General features: G+C 44.8%; 1 protein-coding gene across 4 annotated transcripts in view; it reads right to left on the minus strand.

The window, feature by feature from the left end:
• Positions 1-14683: 14683 nt before the first annotated feature.
• usp45 (ubiquitin specific peptidase 45) overlaps positions 14684-20514 on the minus strand; it is a 106987-nt gene continuing 101156 nt past the window's right edge. For all 4 annotated transcript variants that reach the window (XM_070885414.1, XM_070885417.1, XM_070885418.1 and 1 more), the window contains 2 exons: positions 16019-16172; positions 14684-15719 (listed from right to left, as the gene is read on the minus strand). In XM_070885414.1, coding sequence (XP_070741515.1) covers positions 15592-15719; positions 16019-16172 — 282 coding nt within the window. In that variant the 3' untranslated portion in view covers positions 14684-15591. The remainder of the gene's footprint in view (positions 15720-16018; positions 16173-20514) is intronic.

Below are 20514 nucleotides of genomic sequence, written 5' to 3' on the forward strand. Positions count from 1 at the left end.
CGAAAGCATGGGCCTTACGTCAAACATCAGTAAGACAAAGGCTCTCCATCAGCCTGTCCTCGCCGCACAGCACTACCCCCTAGTCATTGAGATCCATGGCGCGGCCCTGGACAATGTGGGCCACTTCCCTTATATTGGGAGCCTCTTATTAACAAGGGCAGATGTCGATGACGAAGTCCAACACCGCCTTCAGTGTGCCAGTGCAGCCTTCGGTCGCCTGAAGAAGAGTGTTTGAAGACCAGGACCTCAAACCCGGCACCAAGCTCATGGTCTACAGAGCAGGAATGATACCCGCCCTCCTATATGCTTCAGAGGCATGGACCATGTACAGCAGGCACTGCAAAGCACAGGAGAAGTACCACCAATGCTATCTCCGCAAGATTAAACAAATCATTGGCAGGATAGGTGCACCAACGTCAGTGTTCTCACTCAGGCCAACATCCCCAGCATCGAAGCATTGACCATACTCGATCAGCTCCGATGGATGGGCCACATTGTCCGCTTGCCCAATACGAGACTCCCAAAGCAAGCTCTCTACTCGAAGCTCTGACACAGCAAGCGAGCCCCAGGTGGAGAGTAAACGCTTCAAGGACACCCTCAAAGTCTCCTTGAAAAAGTGCAACATCCCCACCAACACCTGGGAATCCCTGGCCCAAGACCGCTCAAAGTGGAAGGAAGGCACCGAACACATCGATTCTCTTCGCCGGGAGCAAGCGGAAGCGCAAACAGCGGAAGGAGCGTTTGACAACCCAAGCACCCCACCCACCTGTGCCATCAACCACTGTCTGCCCCACCAGTGACAAAGACTGTAGGTCCCGCATTGGACTCAGTCACCTGAGAACTCAATTTTAATGTGGAAGCTAGTCATCCTCAACTCCGAGAGGCTGCCTAAGATGATGATGATGATGACAACGCAGTGTTCTAGCTGTGGCCTAACTAGTGCCTAACTAGGCCCTTACGGCTAAAGGGATCAAGGGGTATGGAGAGAAAGTAGGAATGGGGTACTGAAGTTGCATGATCAGCCATGATCATATTGAAAGATAGAAACATAGAAAATAGGTGCAGGAGTAGGCCATTTGGCCCTTTGAGCCTGCACCACCATTCAATAAGATCATGGCTGATCATTCACCTCTGTACCATTTTCCTGCTTTCTCTCCATACCCCTTGATCCCTGTAGCCATAAGGGCCATTTCTAACTCCTTCTTGAATATATCCAATGAACTGGCATCAACAATTCTCGGTGGTAGGGAATTCCACAGGTTAACAACTCTGAGTGAAAATGTTTCTCCTCATCTCAGTCCTAAATGGCTTACCCTTTATCCTGAGACTGTGTCCCTTGGTTCTGGACTTCCCCAACATCAGGAACATTCTTCCTGCATCTAACCTGTACAGTCCCGTCAGAATTTTATATATTTCTATGGGATCCCCTCTCATCCTTCTAAACTCCAGTGAATAAAGGCCCAGTCGATCCAGTCTCTCCTAATATGTCAGTCCAGCCATCCCGGAATCAGTCTGGTGAACTTTCGCTGCACTCCCTCAATAGCAAGAACATCCTTCCTCAGATTAGGAAACCAAAACTGAACACAATATTCCAGGTGAGGCCTCACCAAGGCCCTGGACAACTGCAGTAAGACCTCCCTGCTCCTATACTCAAATCCCCTAGCTATGAAGGCCAACATATCATTTGCCTTCTTCACCGCCTGCTGTACCCGCATGCCAACTTTCAATGATTGATGTACCATGACACCCAGGTCTCGTTGCACCTCTCCTTTTCTTAATCTGCCACCATTCAGATAATATTCTGCCTTCATGTTTTTGCCCCCAAAGTGGATAACCTCACATTTATCCACATTATAGTGCATCTGCCATGCATTTGCCCATTCCCTAACCTGTCCAAGTCACTCTGCAGCCTTTTAGTGTCCTCCTCACAGCTCACACCGCCACCCAGTTTAGTGTCATCTGCAAACTTGGAGATATTATAGAAACATAGAAACATAGAAAATAGGTGCAGGAGTAGGCCATTCGGCCCTTCTAGCCTGCACCGCCATTCAATGAGTTCATGGCTGAACATTCAACTTCAGTACCCCATTCCTGCTTTCTCGCCATACCCCTTGATCCCCCTAGCAGTAAGGACCTCATCTAACTCCTTTTTGAATATATTTAGTGAATTGGCCTCAACAACTTTCTGTGGTAGAGAATTCCACAGGTTCACCACTCTCTGGGTGAAGAAGTTCCTCCGCATCTCGGTCCTAAATGGCTTACCCCTTATCCTTAGACTGTGACCCCTGGTTCTGGACTTCCCCAACATTGGGAACATTCTTCCTGCATCTAACCTGTCTAACCCCGTCAGAATTTTATATGTTTCTATGAGGTCCCCTCTCATTCTTCTGAACTCCAGTGAATACAAGCCCAGTTGATCCAGTCTTTCTTGATAGGTCAGTCCCGCCATCCCGGGAATCAGTCTGGTGAACCTTCGCTGCACTCCCTCAATAGCAAGAATGTCCTTCCTCAGGTTAGGAGACCAAAACTGTACACAATACTCCAGGTGTGGCCTCACCAATGCCCTGTACAACTGTAGCAACACCTCCCTGCCCCTGTACTCAAATCCCCTTGCTATGAAGGCCAACATGCCATTTGCTTTCTTAACCGCCTGCTGCACCTGCATGCCAACCTTCAATGACTGATGTACCATGACACCCAGGTCTCTTTGCACCTCCCCTTTTCCTAATCTGTCACCATTCAGATAATAGTCTGTCTCTCTGTTTTTACCACCAAAGTGGATAACCTCACATTTATCCACATTATACTTCATCTGCCATGCATTTGCCCATTCACCTAACCTATCCAAGTCGCTCTGCAGCCTCACAGCATCCTCCTCGCAGCTCACACTGCCTTCCTTCATCCAAATCATTAATGTATATTGTAAATGGCTGGGGTCCCAGCACTGAGCCCTGCGGCACCCCACTAGTTCACTGCCTGCCATTCTGAAAAGGGTCCATTTATCTCAACTCTCTGCTTCCCGTCTGCCAACCAGTTCTGTATCCACATCAGTATATTACCCCCAATACCATGTGCTTTAATTTTGCACACCAATCTCTTGTGTGGAACCTTGTCAAAAGCCTTTTGAAAGTCCAAATACACCACATCCACTGGTTCTCCCTTGTCCACTCTGCTAGTTACATCCTCAAAAAATTCTAGAAGATTTGTCAAGCATGATTTCCCTTTCATAAATCCATGCTGACTTGGACCGATCCTATCACTGCATTCCAAATGTGTTGTTATTTCATTTTTTAATAATTGATTCCAACATTTTCCCCACTACTGATGTCAGGCTAACCGATCTATAATTACCCATTTTCTCTCTCCCTCCTAGTGTTACATTAGCTACCCTCCAGTCCATAGGAACCGATCCAGAGTCGATAGACTGTTGGAAAATGACCACCAATGCATCCACTACTTCTAGGGCCACTTCCCTAAGTACTCTGGGATGCAGACTATCAGACCCCGGGGATTTATCGGCCTTTAATCCCATCAATTTCCCTAACACAATTTCCTGCCTAATAAGGATATCCTTCAGTTCCTCCTTCTCACTAGACCCTTGTCCCTAGTACTTCCGGAAGGTTATTTGTGTCTTCCTTCATGAAGACAGAACCAAAGTATTTGTTCAATTGGTCTGCCATTTCTTTGTTCCCCATTATAAATTCACCTGATTCTGACTGCAAGCGACCTATGTTTGTCTTCACCGATCTATAGAAGCTTTTACAGTCAGTTTTTAATGTTCCCGGCAAGCTTCCTCTCATGCTCTATTTCACCACTCCTAAATAAACCCTTTGTCCTCCTCTGCTGAATTCTAAATTTCTCCCAGTCCTCAGGTTTGCTGCTTTTTCTGGCCATGTTATATGCCTCTTCCTTGGATTTAACACGATCCTTAATTTCCCTTGTTAGCCGTGGTTGAGCCACCTTCCCCGTTTTATTTTTATACCAGACAGGGATGTACAATTGTTGAAGTTCATCTATGTGACCTTTAAATGTTTGCCATTGCTTATCCACCGTCAACTCTTTAAGTATCATTTGCCAGTCTATTCTAGCCAATTCACATCACATATCATCGAAGTTACCTTTCTGGGTGTCGTGGTGCATCAGTCATTGAAGGTTGGCATGCAGGTGCAGTAGGCGGTTAAGAAAGCAAATGGCATGTTGGCCTTCATAGCACGGGGATTTGAGTACAGGGGCAGGGAGGTGTTGCTACAGTTGTACAGGGCATTGGTGAGGCCACACCTGGAGTATTGTGTACAGTTTTGGTCTCCTAACCTGAGGAAGGACATTCTTGCTATTGAGGGAGTGCAGCGAAGGTTCACCAGACTGATTCCCGGGATGGCGGGACTGACCTATCAAGAAAGACTGGATCAACTGGGCTTGTATTCACTGGAGTTCAGAAGAATGAGAGGGGACCTCATAGAAACGTTTAAAATTCTGATGGGGTTAGACAGGTTAGATGCAGGAAGAATGTTCCCAATGTTGGGGAAGTCCAGAACCAGAGGTCACAGTCTAAGGATAAGGGGTAAGCCATTTAGGACCGAGATGCGGAGGAACTTCTTCACCCAGAGAGTGATGAACCTGTGGAATTCACTAAATATATTCAAAAAGGAGTTAGATGAGGTCCTTACTACTCGGGGGATCAAGGGGTATGGCGAGAAAGCAGGAATGGGGTACTGAAGTTGAATGTTCAGCCATGAACTCATTGAATGGTGGTGCAGGCTAGAAGGGCCGAATGGCCTACTCCTGCACCTATTTTCTATGTTTCTATGTCTATGTTTAAGCTCAGGACCCTAGTCTCTGAATTAACTGCGTCACTCTCCACTTTAATAAAGAATTCTACCATATTATGGTCACTCTTCCCCAAGGGGCCTCGCACAACAAGATTGCTAATTAGTCCCTTCTCATTAAACATCACCCTGTCTAGGATGGCCAGCCCTCTAGTTGGTTGCTCAACATATTGGTCCAGAAAACCATCCCTAATACACTTCAGGAAATCCTCCTCCACTGTATTGCTACCAGTTTGGTTGGCCCAATCTATATGTAGATTAAAGTCGCCCATGATAACTGCTGTACCTTTATTGCACACATCCCTTATTTCTTGTTTGATGCTGTCCCCAACCTCACTACTACTGTTTGGTGGTCTGTACACAACTCCCACTAGCGTTTTCTGCCCTTTGGTATTCCACAGCTCCACCCATACAGATTTCCACATCATCCAAGCTAATGTCCTTCCTTACTATTGCGTTAATTTCCTCTTTCACCACAAACGCTACCCCACCTCCTTTTCCTTTCTGTCTGTCCTTCCTGAATGTTGAATACCCCTGGATGTTGAGTTCCCAGCCTTGGTCACCCTGGAGCCATGTCTCCATGATGCTAATTATCTCATATTCATTAATTGCTGCCTGTGCAGTTAATTCGTCCACCTTATTACAAATATTCCTCGCATTGAGACACAGAGCCTTCAGGCTTATCTTTTTAAACACACTTTTGCCCTATAGAATTTTGCTGCAATATGGCTTTTTGATTTTTGCCTTGAGGTTTCTCTTCCCTCCACTTTTACTTTTCTTTTTTCTATCTTTTGCTCCTGCCCCTATTTTACTTCCCTCTATCTCCCTGAATAGGTTCCCATCCCCCTGCCATATTAATTTAACCCCTCCCCAACACCACTAGCAAACACTCCCCCCAAGGATATTGGTTCCGGTCCTGCCCAGGTGCAGATCGTCCAGTTTGTACTGGTCCCATCTCCCCCAGAACCGGCTCCAATGTCCCAGAAATTTGAATCCCTCCCTTCTGCACCACTCCTCAAGCACTGGAAGCGCCCCTGACTTCCCACATAGCACAGGAGGAGCATAACACGTGTCCGAGGTCTCCTGCCATGATTTAACCCTTAGATTAACTTAATTTGGCAACAATGATAAAGGTTACCTACTGATAAAGGAAAAGAAAAAGAAAAAAAACTACTCACCAATCACCAGCCAATCACTTACCCCCTTGGCTGTGATGTCACTTTTCAATTTCTTTCTACTTCTTTGTTTACCTTCTGCCCCTGCAGCTGCACCGGTAGGCCTCTCCGACTGCCGTCTCGATCTCCCGCTGGACCTTTATAGGCCTCTCCGATGTCCCCGGACTCCCGCCTCTCCGACTGCCACCTCAATCTGTGCAGGCTTGAAGAACCGAATGGCCTACTCCTTCACCTATTTTCTATGTTTATACAGTTCTAGCATAACCTTCCTGCTGATATTCTATGCCATGGTGAATAAAGGAAAGTACACTGAATGCCTTCTTAACCACCTTATCTCCTTGTCCAGCTTCCTTCAGGGATCTGTGGACATGTACTACAAGGTCCCTCTGTTGCTCTACATTTCTCAGTCTCCTACCATTATGTTACTAGATTCGTAATTCAGAGGTCTGGACTAATTATCCTGAAACGTGAGTTCAAATCCCACAGGGAATTTAAATTCAATTAATTAAATTAATCTGGAATAAAAAGCTTGCATCAGTAATGGTGACCATGAATACTATTGGATTGTCGTAAAAATCGACCTGGTTCACTAATGTCCTTTAGGGAAGGAAATCTGCCATCCTTACCTGGTCTAGCCTATATGTGACTCCAGACCCACAGCAAAGTGGTTGACTCTCAACTTCCCTCTGAAATGGTGGCTCACCACCACCTTCACATGGACAATAAATGCTGGCCTTGCCAACGATGCCCACATCCCCCCCATGGGGCATCAGCAGACCTGACCTGGGTGGAACCAGCAGGAGCAAGAGCGGAGATAAAGGAGGCGCGCCCCAGCACACAGAGCGGTGTCGGCAGACCCAACCTGGGTGGAAGCAGCAGAGCAGGAGCCAGCCACCGCAGGGAGCAGCGCTAGCCAGCTCGAGAGTGCGACGAAAGCAAAGCGGGCGACAAACATCACAGCATCCAGGGTATCGGATTGGTTGACGACTCTTGGTGCGAGGTGGAGCCCAGCGGCGGGGTACGGGCTCAAAAGAGGTCGTAGGACAGCGGGAGGGGGTCGTGGCCCAGCGCAGACCAGCAGCGGGATTGTGGCCCAGGAGCGGCACAGCTTCGACCAACAGAAGGGCTGTGGTCCAGGAGCAGTGCAGCACGGGCCAACAGTGAGTTCGTGAGACCGACATTGCGTCCTACAAAACCCAGGGATTGAGGCCCTGCGGGAAGGAGGATAGTAGGAGTATGTGTGTGTGTATGAACACAGCCCATACAGCAGAGCCTGGTCTCCAGTTGTCTTGGATCCCTTTGCCACTGGACCAAGACCTTGCTCTGTCAAGCCCGTATGGTAGCTGGTGTGCAACAGACACACCACGCTAAAATAATTCACACACAAGCATCTTCGAGACTTTAAGATGAGGTTCTGGACCTGCAACGTCAGGACCCTCATGGACATTACGTGCGATCAGCTCCGCTGGACTCCTCGAGTCTCTTCGCCGAGAGCAAGCTGAAGCCAAGCGTCGACAGAGGAAGGAGCACGTGGCAACCCAGGCACCCCACCTGTTCCTTCAACCACCATTTGCCCCACCTGTGACAGAGACTGTAGGTCCCACATTGGACTCTTCAGTCACCTGAGAACTCAATTCTAGTGTGGAAGTAAGTCATCCTCGACTCCAAGGGACTGCCTATGATGAGCCCTCTTCAAATGCATTACCACACACTTCTCTGGATTGAATTTCATTTGCCACTTTTTACTCACCTGACCAGTCCATTGATATTTTCCTGAAGTCTACAGCTATCTGAATCGACCACACGAGCAATTTTTGTATCATCTTCAAACTTCTTAATCATGCCCCCTACATTGAAGTTGAAATCACTTATACCACAAAAAGCAGTGGACCTAGCACTGAGCCCTTTGGAACCCCACTGGAAACAGCCTATCAAGTCATAAAAACAGCCATCAACCATTACCCTTTACTTCCTGCCTTGAGCAGATTTTGGATCCAACTTGCCACTTTCCCTTCGATCCCATGGGCTTTTATGTTTTTGGCCAAACTGCCACGTGGCGCATTGTCAAAATCCATGTAGACTACATCAAATGCACTATCCTCATCGACCATCCTCAAAAAATGCAATCAAGTTAGTCAGACATGACCTTCGATCCTGCAAATCCCCTGGGAGGACAGACGCACCAACGTTTGCGTTCTCGATTGGGCATCGAAGCACTGACCGCACTCGACTAGCTCCGTTGGGCGGGCCACATTGTTCGTATGCCTGACACAAGACTCCCAAAGCAAGCACTCTACTCGAAACTCCTACATGGCAAGCGAGCCCAAGATAGGCAGAGGAAATGTTTCAAGGACATCCTCAAAGCATCCTTGATAAAATGCAAGATGCCCACCGACACCTGGGAGTCCCTGGCCAAAGACCGCCCTAAGTGGAGGAAGTGCATCCAGGAGGGCGCTGAGCACCTTGACTCTCGTTGCCGAGAGCATGCAGAAAACAAATGCAGGCAGCGGAAGGAGCGTGCGGCAAACCAGTCCCACCTACCCTTTCCTTCAATGACTGTCCCATCTGTGACAGACTGTAATTACCATATTGGACTATTCAGTCATGTAAGAACTCACTTTTAGAGTGGAAGCAAGTTTTCCTCGATTTCGAGGGACTGCCTATGATGATGATCCCTTAATAAATCCATGCTGACTGTCCTTAATTAATGTGACTTTCTAAATGATAAATTATACTGTCCGTCAGAATTTTTTCCAATAATTTTCCCAGCACCGAGATTAGGCCGACTGGCCAGTAATTACTCTGTCTAATCACTTTCTAAACAATGGCATAATGTGAGCAGTCCTCCAATCCTCTGGCACCAGGCCTGCAGCCAGAGAGTATTGGAAAATTATGGTCAGAGCCTCCCAATCTACCCAGTGAACAATTAGTCAACAGTTAGTGAGGTTGGGGATGACATCAAACAGGAAATTAGGGATGGGTGCAATAAAGATACAGCAGTTATCATGGGTGACTTTAATCTACATATAGATTGGGCCAACCAAACTGGTAGCAATACGGTGGAGGAGGATTTCCTGGAGTGTATAAGGGATGATTTTCTAGACCAATATGTCGAGGAACCAACGAGAGAGCTGGCCATCCTCGACTGGGTGTTGTGCAATGAGAGAGGATTAATTAGCAATCTTGTTGTGCGAGGCCCCTTGGGGAAGAGTGACCATAATATGGTAGAATTCTTCATTAAGATGGAAAGTGACACAGTTAATTCAGAGACTAGGATCCTGAACTTAAAGAAAGGTAACTTTGATGGTATGAGACGTGAATTGCCTAGGATAGACTGGCGAATGATACTTAAAGGATTGATGGTGGATATGCAGTGGCAGACATTTAAAGATCACATGGATGAACTTCAACAATTGTACATCCCTGTCTGGTGTAAAAAATAAAACGGGGAAGGTGGCTCAACCGTGGCTGACAAGGGAAATTAGGGATAGTGTTAAATCCAAGGAAGAGGCATATAAAATTGGCCAGAAAAAGCAGCAAACCTGATGACTGGGAGAAATTTAGAATTCAGCATAGGACAAAGGGTTTAATTAGGAGTGGGAAAATAGAATATGAGAGTAAGCTTGCAGGGAACATAAAAACTGTCTACAAAAGCTTCTATAGATATGTGCAGAGAAAAAGATTAGCGAAGACAAATGTAGGTCCCATGCAGTCAGAATCAGGTGAATTTATAATGGGGAACAAAGAAATGTCAGACCAATTGAACAAATACTTTGGTTCTGTCTTCACTAAGGAAGATAGAAATAACCTTCCGGAAATATTAGGGGACCGAGGGTCTAGCGAGGAGGAACTGAGGGAAATCCTTATTAGTCAGGAAATTGTGTTAGGGAAATTGATGGGATTGAAGGCCAATAAATCCCCAGGGCTTGATAGTCTGCATCCCAGAGTACTTAAGGAAGTGGCCTAGAAATAGTGAATGCATTGGTGGTCATTTTCCAACATGCTATAGACTCTGGATCAGTTCCTATGGATTGGAGGGTAGCTAATGTAACCTTTTTTTAAAAAAGGAGGGAGAGAGAAAACAGGGAATTATAGACCGGTTAGCCTGACATCGATAGTGGGGAAAATGTTGGAATCAATTACTAAGGATGAAATAGCAGCGCATTTGGAAAGCAGTGACAGGATCGGTCCAAGTCAGCATGGAGTTATGAAAGGGAAATCATGCTTGACAAACCTTCTAGAAATTTTTCAGGATGTAACTAGTAGAGTGGACAAGGGAGAACCAGTGGATGTGGTGTATTTGGACTTTCAAAAGGCTTTTGACAAGGTCCCACACAAAAGATTAGTGTGCAAAATTAAAGCACATGGTATTGGGGGTAATGTATTGACGTGGGTAGAGAACTGGTTGGCAGACAGGAAGCAAAGAGTAGGAATAAACGTGACCTTTTCAGAATGGCAGGCAGTGACTAGTGGGGTACAGCAAGGTTCAGTGCTGGGACCCCAGCTATTTACAATATACATTAATGATTTAGACAAAGGAATTGAATGTAATATCTCCAAGTTTGCAGATGACACTAAGCTGGGTGGCAGTGTGAGCTGTGAGGAGGATGCTAAGAGGCTGCAGGGTGACTTGGACAGGTTAGGTGAGTGGACAAATACATGGCAGATGCAGTATAATGTGGATAAATGTGAGGTTATCCACTTTGGGGGCAAAAACAGGAAGGCAGATTATCTGAATGGTGACAGATTAGGAAAAGGGGAGGTGCAACGAGACCTCGATGTCATGGTACATCAGTCATTGAAAGTTGGCATGTGGGTACAGCAGGCGGTGAAGGCGGCAAATGGCATGTTGGCCTTCACACTGAGAGGATTTGAGTATAGGAGCAGGGAGGTCTTACTGCAGTTGTACAGGGCGCCGTGGTGAGGTCACACCTTGAATATTGTGTACAGTTTTGGTCTGCTAATCTGAGGAAGGGCATTCTTGCTATTGAGGGTGTGCAGCGAAGGTTTACTAGACTGATTCCCGGCAGGACTGACATATGAAGAAAGACTGAATCGACTAGGCTTATATTCACTGGAATTTAGAAGAATGAAAGGGGATCTCATAGAAACATATAAAATTCTGATGGGATTGGACAGGTTAGATGCAGGATGAATGTTCCTGATGTTGGGGAAGTCCAGAAAGAGGGGACACAGTCTAAGGATAAGGGGTAAGCCATTTAGGATTGAGATGAGGAGAAACTTCTTCACTCAGAGAATTGTGAACCAGTGGAATTCTTTACCACATAAAGTTGTTGAGGCTAGTTCGTGAGATATATTCAAATGGGAGTTAGATGTGACCCTTACATCTAAAGGGAGCAAGGGGTATGGAGAGAAAGCAGGAATGGGGTACTGAAGTTGCATGATCAGCCATGATCATATTGAATGGTGGTGCAGACTCGAATGGCCTACTCCTGCACCTATTTTCTATGTTTCTTCGTTTATTCCTACTCTAATGAAATAATGCAGTAATGTGATGTCTTTACCATAGCAGCTGGTTCCAACTGTGATATTCCAGTCACCATACAGTGAAGAAACAGATAAATTCAAAGCCAGAACAGACCATAAGTCACTTTCATCTACTTTCCTGCTGTCCTAGCCGTCGCAACCGAGGACGTATTTCTCCTCACGATACTGGTCCAATTTGACCTTGAATCAATCCAACCTTACTTAGCTGTTCCAAAAACTAACCATCCTCTCAACAAAGTTGTGCTTTATTTTGTCCTGTCTGAATCTGTCCCTTTTCAGCTTATACCCATGTCTTGTTATCCTGTACCAAATCAAACACTCCTAGCTGATCTTCTACATCCCTGAGACTTTTTAATTTGAATACTTCAATCTTGATATTTCTCTCCTACGAGAAGAGTACCAGTTCTGTGAGTCGATACTTTTGTGTTTTTCTCTCAAAGCCTCCCTGGTAAAGTGCGATATCACCACTGACACCTGGGAGTCCCTGGCCGAAGACCGTCCTCGGTGGAGAAAGTGCATCCGGGAGGGCGTTGAGCTCTTCGAATCTCAACGCCGCGAGCGTGAAGAGGTCAGGCGCAGGCAGCAGAAGGAACGTGCGGCAAATCGGTCCCACCCCTCTTCCCCCGACGAATGTCTGTCCCACCTGTGACAGGGTCTGTGGCTCTCGTATTGGACTGTTCAGCCACCAAAGAACTCACTTTAGGAGTGGAAGCAAGTCTTCCTCGATTCCGAGGGACTGCCGATGATGATGTTTTTCTCTAGTCCCTTAATTTTACTAGTAGCTTTTTTCCGTGCCTTTTCCAACTTAGCTAGACCTTCATATGGAAAATACTAACTCCATTCCAAAGGAACATCAAGTGTCTTTAACTGGGAACAGTAGATTTAGGGAAACTGCTTAAATGCAAAGAAACAATAAACTTCCATTTATAAAGTGCCTTCATGTACCAAAGCACTTTACAGCTAATAAATTGCTTTTTGAAGTGTAGTTACTGTTGTAATGTAGCAAATGCAGCAACCAATTTACACATAGCAAGATATCAAAAAACAAACATAATGAATGAGCAGTTAATCTGTTTTTGATGGTGCTGATTTATATGGATCACAATGTTTTGTTGTGCCCAGCTTTCTAACATTGGTGAATGATGCAGTTGAAGGGCTCTTCCATAGAACCTTCTTACTGAACTTTTCATTAAAAAATAACAAATTAGGCAAAGATGTAGCAACATTCATCAGGAAATGGTTTAAAAAAAAAAGACATCTGGGGTGGCAGTTTACTGAAACCTCAAAATATTGCATTGTGGAGTGGTAGGACGTGGATTCACAGCTGCAATTCTCAATGTGCGAGCTCCCACTCTCAGCTGTCGTTGGGAACCAGAAATAGAAAAAAATGTACTTCTTTATAGGAAGAGGGGGAAAATTGGAGGGTTGCAACTCTGGGTTGCACTTTCTAACAGGCAATTTCAATTGAAGACTGGGAACAAGTCTCCTGCATGGTGAGGAATAGTTTGCAATGTGGGAAAACCATAAAATGAGATGAGATACCTTACGGAAAAAAAGAACCAACCCGAGTGGTCTGTAAAAGGATGAAACATCTAGACTTTTGGTATTGCGAGTTGAAACTCCAGGAAAGCTTTTGGGGAGGATGGGTGTGGAGCAGAAGTTGTGTCTGCCCACTGTGGAGAGCCCTTGCTGCTGGCTGACAGACCTTGGGTGCAATCAGAAAACCTCCCCGATTCCCTAATGTACCCTCTCTCTGCAAGGACAGTGGTATCAATCTGATTCAGATGGGGGAACCCATTGCTGCGGTGGGAAATTTACCCCCACGCCCCACCCACCCCGGGTTGCAGCGGTGGAGAAGTTCTAATTTACTCCCAGATTGCTAGCAGCAGTGCTTGGGAGATTCCGCTTTCATTTTGTGACAATCTGGCAGGGTTGACAACCCTATTCAACCTGTGGGTGACCAATCTCTGAAATGTGTCTTCCAGAAACCATTCTCGCCCACTTACGCTGTAGAGTGCAGACATTTGCTCCTCTAGCTCAGCATTCCTTTGCTCAAGCAATACAGCTTTGACACCACACACACATATATATTCCTCCTGGAAATGTTGCTTATCCTGATACCCCACCTCATAACAGACACATCAGTAGCCTAGCCTCTGAGCTGCCATTATGATGCTCCTGACATATGATATTCTAGACTTAATAAATTACAACTCATTTTCACTTACCTGCTTGTTCTTGCAAATTAAGACCCATTTTTTCTCATGCTGAAATCCTGGTAAGGCCAAACTCATTTCCTTACTTTCTCTTGGCAAAAAAAAATCACCACCAGGGTCTCAGTCAGTCAGCCTCACACAGCTCAAAAGTCCTGCTGGTGTGGAACTTATTTTATACCTACAAGCCGAGGCCAAGGATCTAGTTTAACTCTATTCTCAAAGTCCTGGACAGAATATTTGTCACCATAGCAAATGCCACAAGCATTTTGTACAGCACACAGCAAAAACTTTAATTTATATAGCAAAATATTGCAGATGCTGTAAATCTAAAATAAAAACAGAAAATGCAGGAAATACTCAGATCAAGCAGCATCTGTGGAGAGAGGAAGGTTGGGTTAATGTTTCAGGTTTATGACCCTTCGTCTAATGAAGCCTTTTCTGTTTTTATTTGAATTTTACATTGCAATGGTTTAAACTCCTGAATAAGTAAAATAATGTGAAATATAATGTTATCAATGATAAATCGGGATTATAGTTAAGGCTGATGTTTCATGGTAACTGAGTAAGTCAGATTCTGTTTTTCAGGATTCAGGGCATTTAGTTGTTTTGGTGGTTGAATTCCATGAAGTTGTCCATTTTCAGTGAAGTTGGGAAAACAGCAGCCTTGCTTATAGCATACAAAAGGGACTGTTGTTCCATATAAATCAGATTTATGGTGACTGAATAAGTCAAATTTATTTTTTATTATTTGGGTTTCCAGGAATTTTAGCAGTGTTTTCCAGATGGTATTCTGCAATTCTATCTATTTTTCAGTGTATTAAATTTAAAAAGTGACCAATGTGCTTGTAAATGTAATATTGCAAGTGTTTTCTTTAAAATGTAACTTTCAGTTGAAAAATTAGAATTTATTGGTTATGCTGTTTAATAATTCAAAAGTAAACATGTTTGGAGATAATTATTTATTAAAATATCCTAGAACATGAAATGTGTTCATCATAGTGGACATAAACAAAGATTAGGAACAAAATACATAAATTAAATGGCATGGTGAAACTGTGCAAGTTAAATCAATAAGGAAATGTATGGTTACTGAAAGAGACCCTCAGTGCATTAAGCATCAGTGTGCCTTTCTGGTATTATTTTGTGTGAATTAACATACGTATAGCATTTCAAATGCACAAAATTCCTCATTTTCCATTTATTCTTGGGCACCTCTACCTCTTACGAACCAAAATTTGTGACATAATGATTTTATAATACAATGCAAAGTGAACATAGCATGAAGTGAGATGGGCTTCCAATGAACCAAATTCTATCCATTTTAAAAAATATATAAATAAATCTGTCAGATAATAACTCATAATTACTTACTATTTCAGCTGATATACCCTGTGCTCTTATTTGTCTTTGACAGTAAATATCATGACTCATGAAACATGAGAATACAATAGTTTCTACTCTAATATTTAGAAAGTAGTCTTCCTCATTTTTGAATGTGCATGGTCATTGTCTTTGCAAATACAATCAAAGCAGCATTTTTGGAAGTTGAAAAACATTTGTTGAATGAAAATTACCATAATGAAAATGCCTGCATTTCAATAAGTCGGAATATACATCCGGGAAAAAACCCCCCACAGTATTAAAGGCATCATTTGTAAGTAACGTTAATTTTTCCACTGCTTTTACATACATTCATACTTTTTTTGCATTTCATTTCACTGCTGGTTGCAACAAATTTCGATCATGATGTCCCTGTAACTTATTCTAATAAATGAAAGGTAGCACGAAAGGTTTGCAGAAGCCACATGGGTAGTTACAAAGTGTTGTCAGCCTGCTGTGTTACAGTATATTTCCCAAGCAATACTTTTATAAAAGTTGTTCATAGAACAATAGATAGGCCTGAGCATTGAGAACTCTAGCTTCAGGAACTGTCTGTACATGGGTATCACTGACATAAACCCACTGCCCTGGTGGTGCTCCAACATCTCTGAAACCTGAAAAGCAAAGATAATCATTAATAAATCTGTTAAACACAGACTAGAAACCACACTGCATTCCTATGACAGAATATAAGAACAATCACACTGATTTTTTTAAACAACAGGATACAGTTCAATGTAGTGGTTCTCAAAAGTAAGAACCAAAATAGTAAATGAGGAACATGTTCAAATCAGGGCATTCTGTTCCGACACCAGAAGCTAATGGATCATCTAGGTGCAGTGAATACAAGAAAATCATGCCAAGCGGAGTGCATGTACCTAACACAGCCGGGCCATTATTCTGTCTGCGTTACCTGGAATATTCTTGTTTCCGGGAATATGCTCAGACAATTTTTTGTTGGCTGCTCTGACGTGCACATATGCTGTGTAGTGCCCTCCACGCATAGAGCCACAGTGTTCAACTATTCCATAAAGACTGTAAAGCACTTTGTTTCCTTCTCCAACATTCTAAAAAGATAGATGCACAAAATAAAGTTAGTTGTTACTCAAATACATTTGCACGAGACAATGATCAGATTTTCAATAAACCAATAAGATTATGAATAATTTTGTCTAATTTCTTGCTATAAACCATAACCAGTCACAAACTCCAACATGAGCTCAACAGAATGCTGGAACTCTGCACAGCCTGCTTCTACCTCTTCCCCAAGATCCACAAACAGGACTATCCCAGTAGACCTATAGGGGCCGACATTTAGCCTCCCAAAAATGCCTCTTACCACCGGAAAGCAGCGGCCACGTGGCAGAATCGAATGGCCGCTGCTCACGAAATTCTCCTAGGTGCTTTTTCCGGCAGTCCCCACCTCGCCCCACTGCTGCCGACCCCTCTTAAGTGCGTTATCAAAGCGCGCACCGCCGATCTCCCACACCTCAATCTAAATTCAGGGGAAAAAAATCTTCGGGCCGCCGAGCGATGCCCCCGACAGTTTTTTCTGTTGGTGCACTGTGTTTGCAGTGTGTGCGACATGGCTCTGTGGCAGCCATTTGAGGGGAGGGTGCACTGCCGCGGCCGCCATATTTTTTTTTGTTGCCGATTGCCAGGTTGGCCCGACAATTATGCCCCCGGGTTCTCAGCCGGGCCGCCAACAGGTAGCCTGGCACCCACTCTTGGGTACCAGGTCACTGGCCCAGCCAAAATCCTCCCTGGTGGCCCAGTGGACGTAACTAAAATAATCGCAGAGCTTGCAGCAGCTCTCCCCTTTCAGTGAAGAGGAGAGACGTTCCACCCCGCCACCCCTCTCGAGAGCTCACCGCCGCCCTACCACCCCCATTATGACCGACTTCCGGTCCGCTCGAAAAAAAAATGACAGAGCTGAATTTTGCGCAAGAGGTCACCTCATCCACCGCGGCGGTGAAAACATCAAAAGCAGTAGGTGCGATCTGTTTCGGGCAGCGGTAAATTTCAGCCCCATAGTTTCAGCCTGCTCATGGAACCTATTTCCTCTAATTCAACCCTAAGTTTTTCTCCCTTTGTCCAGTCTCAACTCGCCTATATTGACAACCCTTCTGACGCACTCTGCCATTTTAACCAATTACAGTTTTCTGGCCCTACCCATCTTCTATTCAACTATGGGTGTACAATCCCTCCACACCTCCATTCCTTGCATGCCCAACGTGTCTTCCTGGATCAACGGCCCAACTAGTCTGCAAAGACCACTACCCTCCTCCTCACTGAACTTGTACTCATCTTAAATAACCTCAATCAAGGATTCCTTTTCACTGCGATAAACAGAGCCCGTGACCCAGTCTGTCCAATTTCCCATACTTCAGCCCTCACTCTCTATCCCCTTCCCAAAATTGTTATAGGATCCCCCTTGGATCTGCCATCGCCAAGATCCCACCACCAAACACAGTTCCCCGCCTTCCCCTTCCAGCATTGCAAAGGGTTCTCCATGACCCGCTAGTCCACTCTTCCATCACCCCGAACAGTTGTTCTTCTTCCCCTGGAACCTTCCCATACCAAGTGCAGGAGGTGCAAAATCTGCCCATTCACCTCCTCCCAGATCAGTATCCAGGGCCCAAACATTCCTTCCAAGTACGCCAATTATTTATTTGTATTTCTTCCAAACAATGTACTGTATTCACTGCTCACAATGCATCCTCTTCTACAAGAGGGAGAGCAAAAGGTGCTCATTTTTCTGAACACCTTCATTTCATCCGCAAGCTCCCCATCGCTTGCCACTTTAATTATCCGTCTACTCCCACTCTGGACACTCAGTCCTTGAACTTCTACACTGTTCGAGTGAAGCTCAACACAAGCTCGAGGAACCGAACCTCATAGTTCCACGAAACATTTTGCAATTGTCTGGCCTTAATATTGACTTCAACAACAAATGAGAAACAATAAAGGTGCCATTACATGACTAGGTGTATTCTATAGGCCATTAACTAGTGGGAAGGATACAGAGGAGCAAATTTGCAGGGAAATTACAATGACGTGCAAGAATTATATCGTGACAATGGGGGACTTCAACTATCCTAAAATAGATTGGAATAATATAGGTGCAGCACCGAGAATCCAGAATCCTCAGGACCGAGGCTGTTCCAGATTCCGGGCTTTCAATCGTTTTTCTGACGTCACAAATCCAGAATCACTCCAGCCCAGGTTTGGTTATTTCCTGATTTCAAAATGTCAGAAAGGGGTGACGGGGGCCCGCCAAGGAGAGGGGGTCGGGGCCCCACCGAGGATGTGTTCGAGGCGGCCGGAGCCCCGCCGAGGGCAGAGGGTCCGTGCCCCGCCGAGGTGGTGTTCAGGCGGGCGGACCCCGCCGAGGTGGTGTTCGGGCGAGTGGACCCCGCCGAGGTGGTGTTCAGGCGGGCGGACCCCGCCGAGGTGGTGTTCAGGCGGGCGGACCCCGCCGAGGTGGTGTTCGGGTGGGAGGACCCCGCCGAGGTGGTGTTCGGGTGGGAGGACCCCGTCGAGGAGATGTTCAGGTGGGAGGACCCCGTCGAGGAGACTGCGGCACACCACTAGTTACTAATTGCCAACCTGAGAATGAACCATTTATCCCGACTCTCTGTTTTCTGTTAGTTGGCTAATCCCCTATCCATGCTAATATATTACTCCCAACCCCGTGAACTTTTATCTTGTGCAGTAACCTTTTATGTGACACCTTATCGAATGCCTTCTGGAAATCAAAATACACATCCACTGGTTCCCCTTTATCCACCCTGCTTGTTACATTCTCAAAGAACTCCAGCAAATTTGTCAAATATGATTTCCCTTCCATAAAACCACGTTGACTCTGCTTGATTGAATCATGCTTTTCCAAATGTCTTGCTACTACTACCTTAATAATGAACCCCAGCATTTTCCCAACGATAGATGTTAAGTTATATAGGTTAGGTCTATAGTTTCCTGCTTTCTGTCTGCCTCCTTTTTTAAATAGGGAAGTTATATTTGCAATCCAATGGGACCTCTCCAGAATTTGGGTAGATTACAACCAATGCATCCACTATCTCTGCAGCCACTTCTTTTAAGATCCTAGGATGCAAGCCATTAGGTCCAGGGGACTTGAACACCTTTAGTACCATTATTTTACCAAGTTCTACTTCTTTAGTGATAGTGATTGTATTAAGTTCCTCCCTCCCTATTGCCGCTTGATTATCCACCATTGGGATGTGTTTAGTGTTTTCTGCTGTGAAGACCGATATCAAATATTTGTTCAAAGATTCTGCCATTTCCCTGTTCCCCATTATTAAGTCTCCAGTCTCAGCCTCTAAGGGACCAACATTTACTTTTGCCACTCTTTTCCTTTTTATGTACCTGCAGAAACTTTTACTATCTGTTTTTATATTTTTTGCAGGTTTATTTTCATAATCTATCTTTCTGCTCTTTATTATTTTTTTAAGTCGTTCTTTGCTGGCTTTTAAAAGTTTCTCAATCCTCTGGCCTTCCACTAGTTTTGGCAACTTTGTATGCCATTGTTTTCAATTTGACACCATCCTTTATTTCCTTAGTTAGCCACAGATGGTTATTCCTTTTCCCTTGCAGTCTTTCCTTCTCATTGGAATATATTTTTGTTGAGAGTTATGAAATATCTCCTTAAATGTTTGCCACTGCTCATCAACCGTCCCACACTTTAATCTATTTTCCCAGTCCACTTTAGCCAACTCTGCCTTCATACCTTTGTAGTCTCCTTTGTTTAAGCTTAGGACACTGGTTTGAGATCCAACTTTTTCACCCTCCAACTGAATTTGAAATTCAACCATGCTCTGGTCACTCATTCCTAGAGGATCCTTTAGGAGATTGTTTATTAATCCTGTCTCATTGCACAGTACCACATCTAAGAAAGCCTGCTCCCTGGTTGGTTCCGCAACGTACTTTTCAAGGATGCTATCTCGGATACACTCTATGAACTCTGCCTCAAGGCTAACCTGGCCAATTTGCTTTGTCCAATCAATATGAAGGTTAAAATCACCCATGTTGTTCCTTTTTTTACAAGCCTCCATTATTTCTTGATTTATACTCCATCCAACAGTGCAGATCTATGCATGGAGACAGAGGGCATGACTGAGATACATAGAAAATAGGTGCAGGATTACATCATTCAGCCCTTCGAGCCTGCACCACCATTCAATAAGATCATGGCTGATCATTCACCTCAGTACCCCTTTCCTGCTTTCTCTCCATACCCCTTGATCCCTTTAGCCGTAAGGGCCATATCTAACTCCCTCTTGAATATATCCAATGAACTGGCATCAACAACTCTCTGTGGTAGGGAATTCCACAGGTTAACAACTCTCTGAGTGAAGACGTTTCTCCTCATCTGAGTCCTAAATGGCTTAC

The sequence above is a fragment of the Pristiophorus japonicus genome, chromosome 7 (genome assembly GCF_044704955.1).
Source record: "Pristiophorus japonicus isolate sPriJap1 chromosome 7, sPriJap1.hap1, whole genome shotgun sequence".
NCBI lineage: Eukaryota > Metazoa > Chordata > Chondrichthyes > Pristiophoridae > Pristiophorus > Pristiophorus japonicus.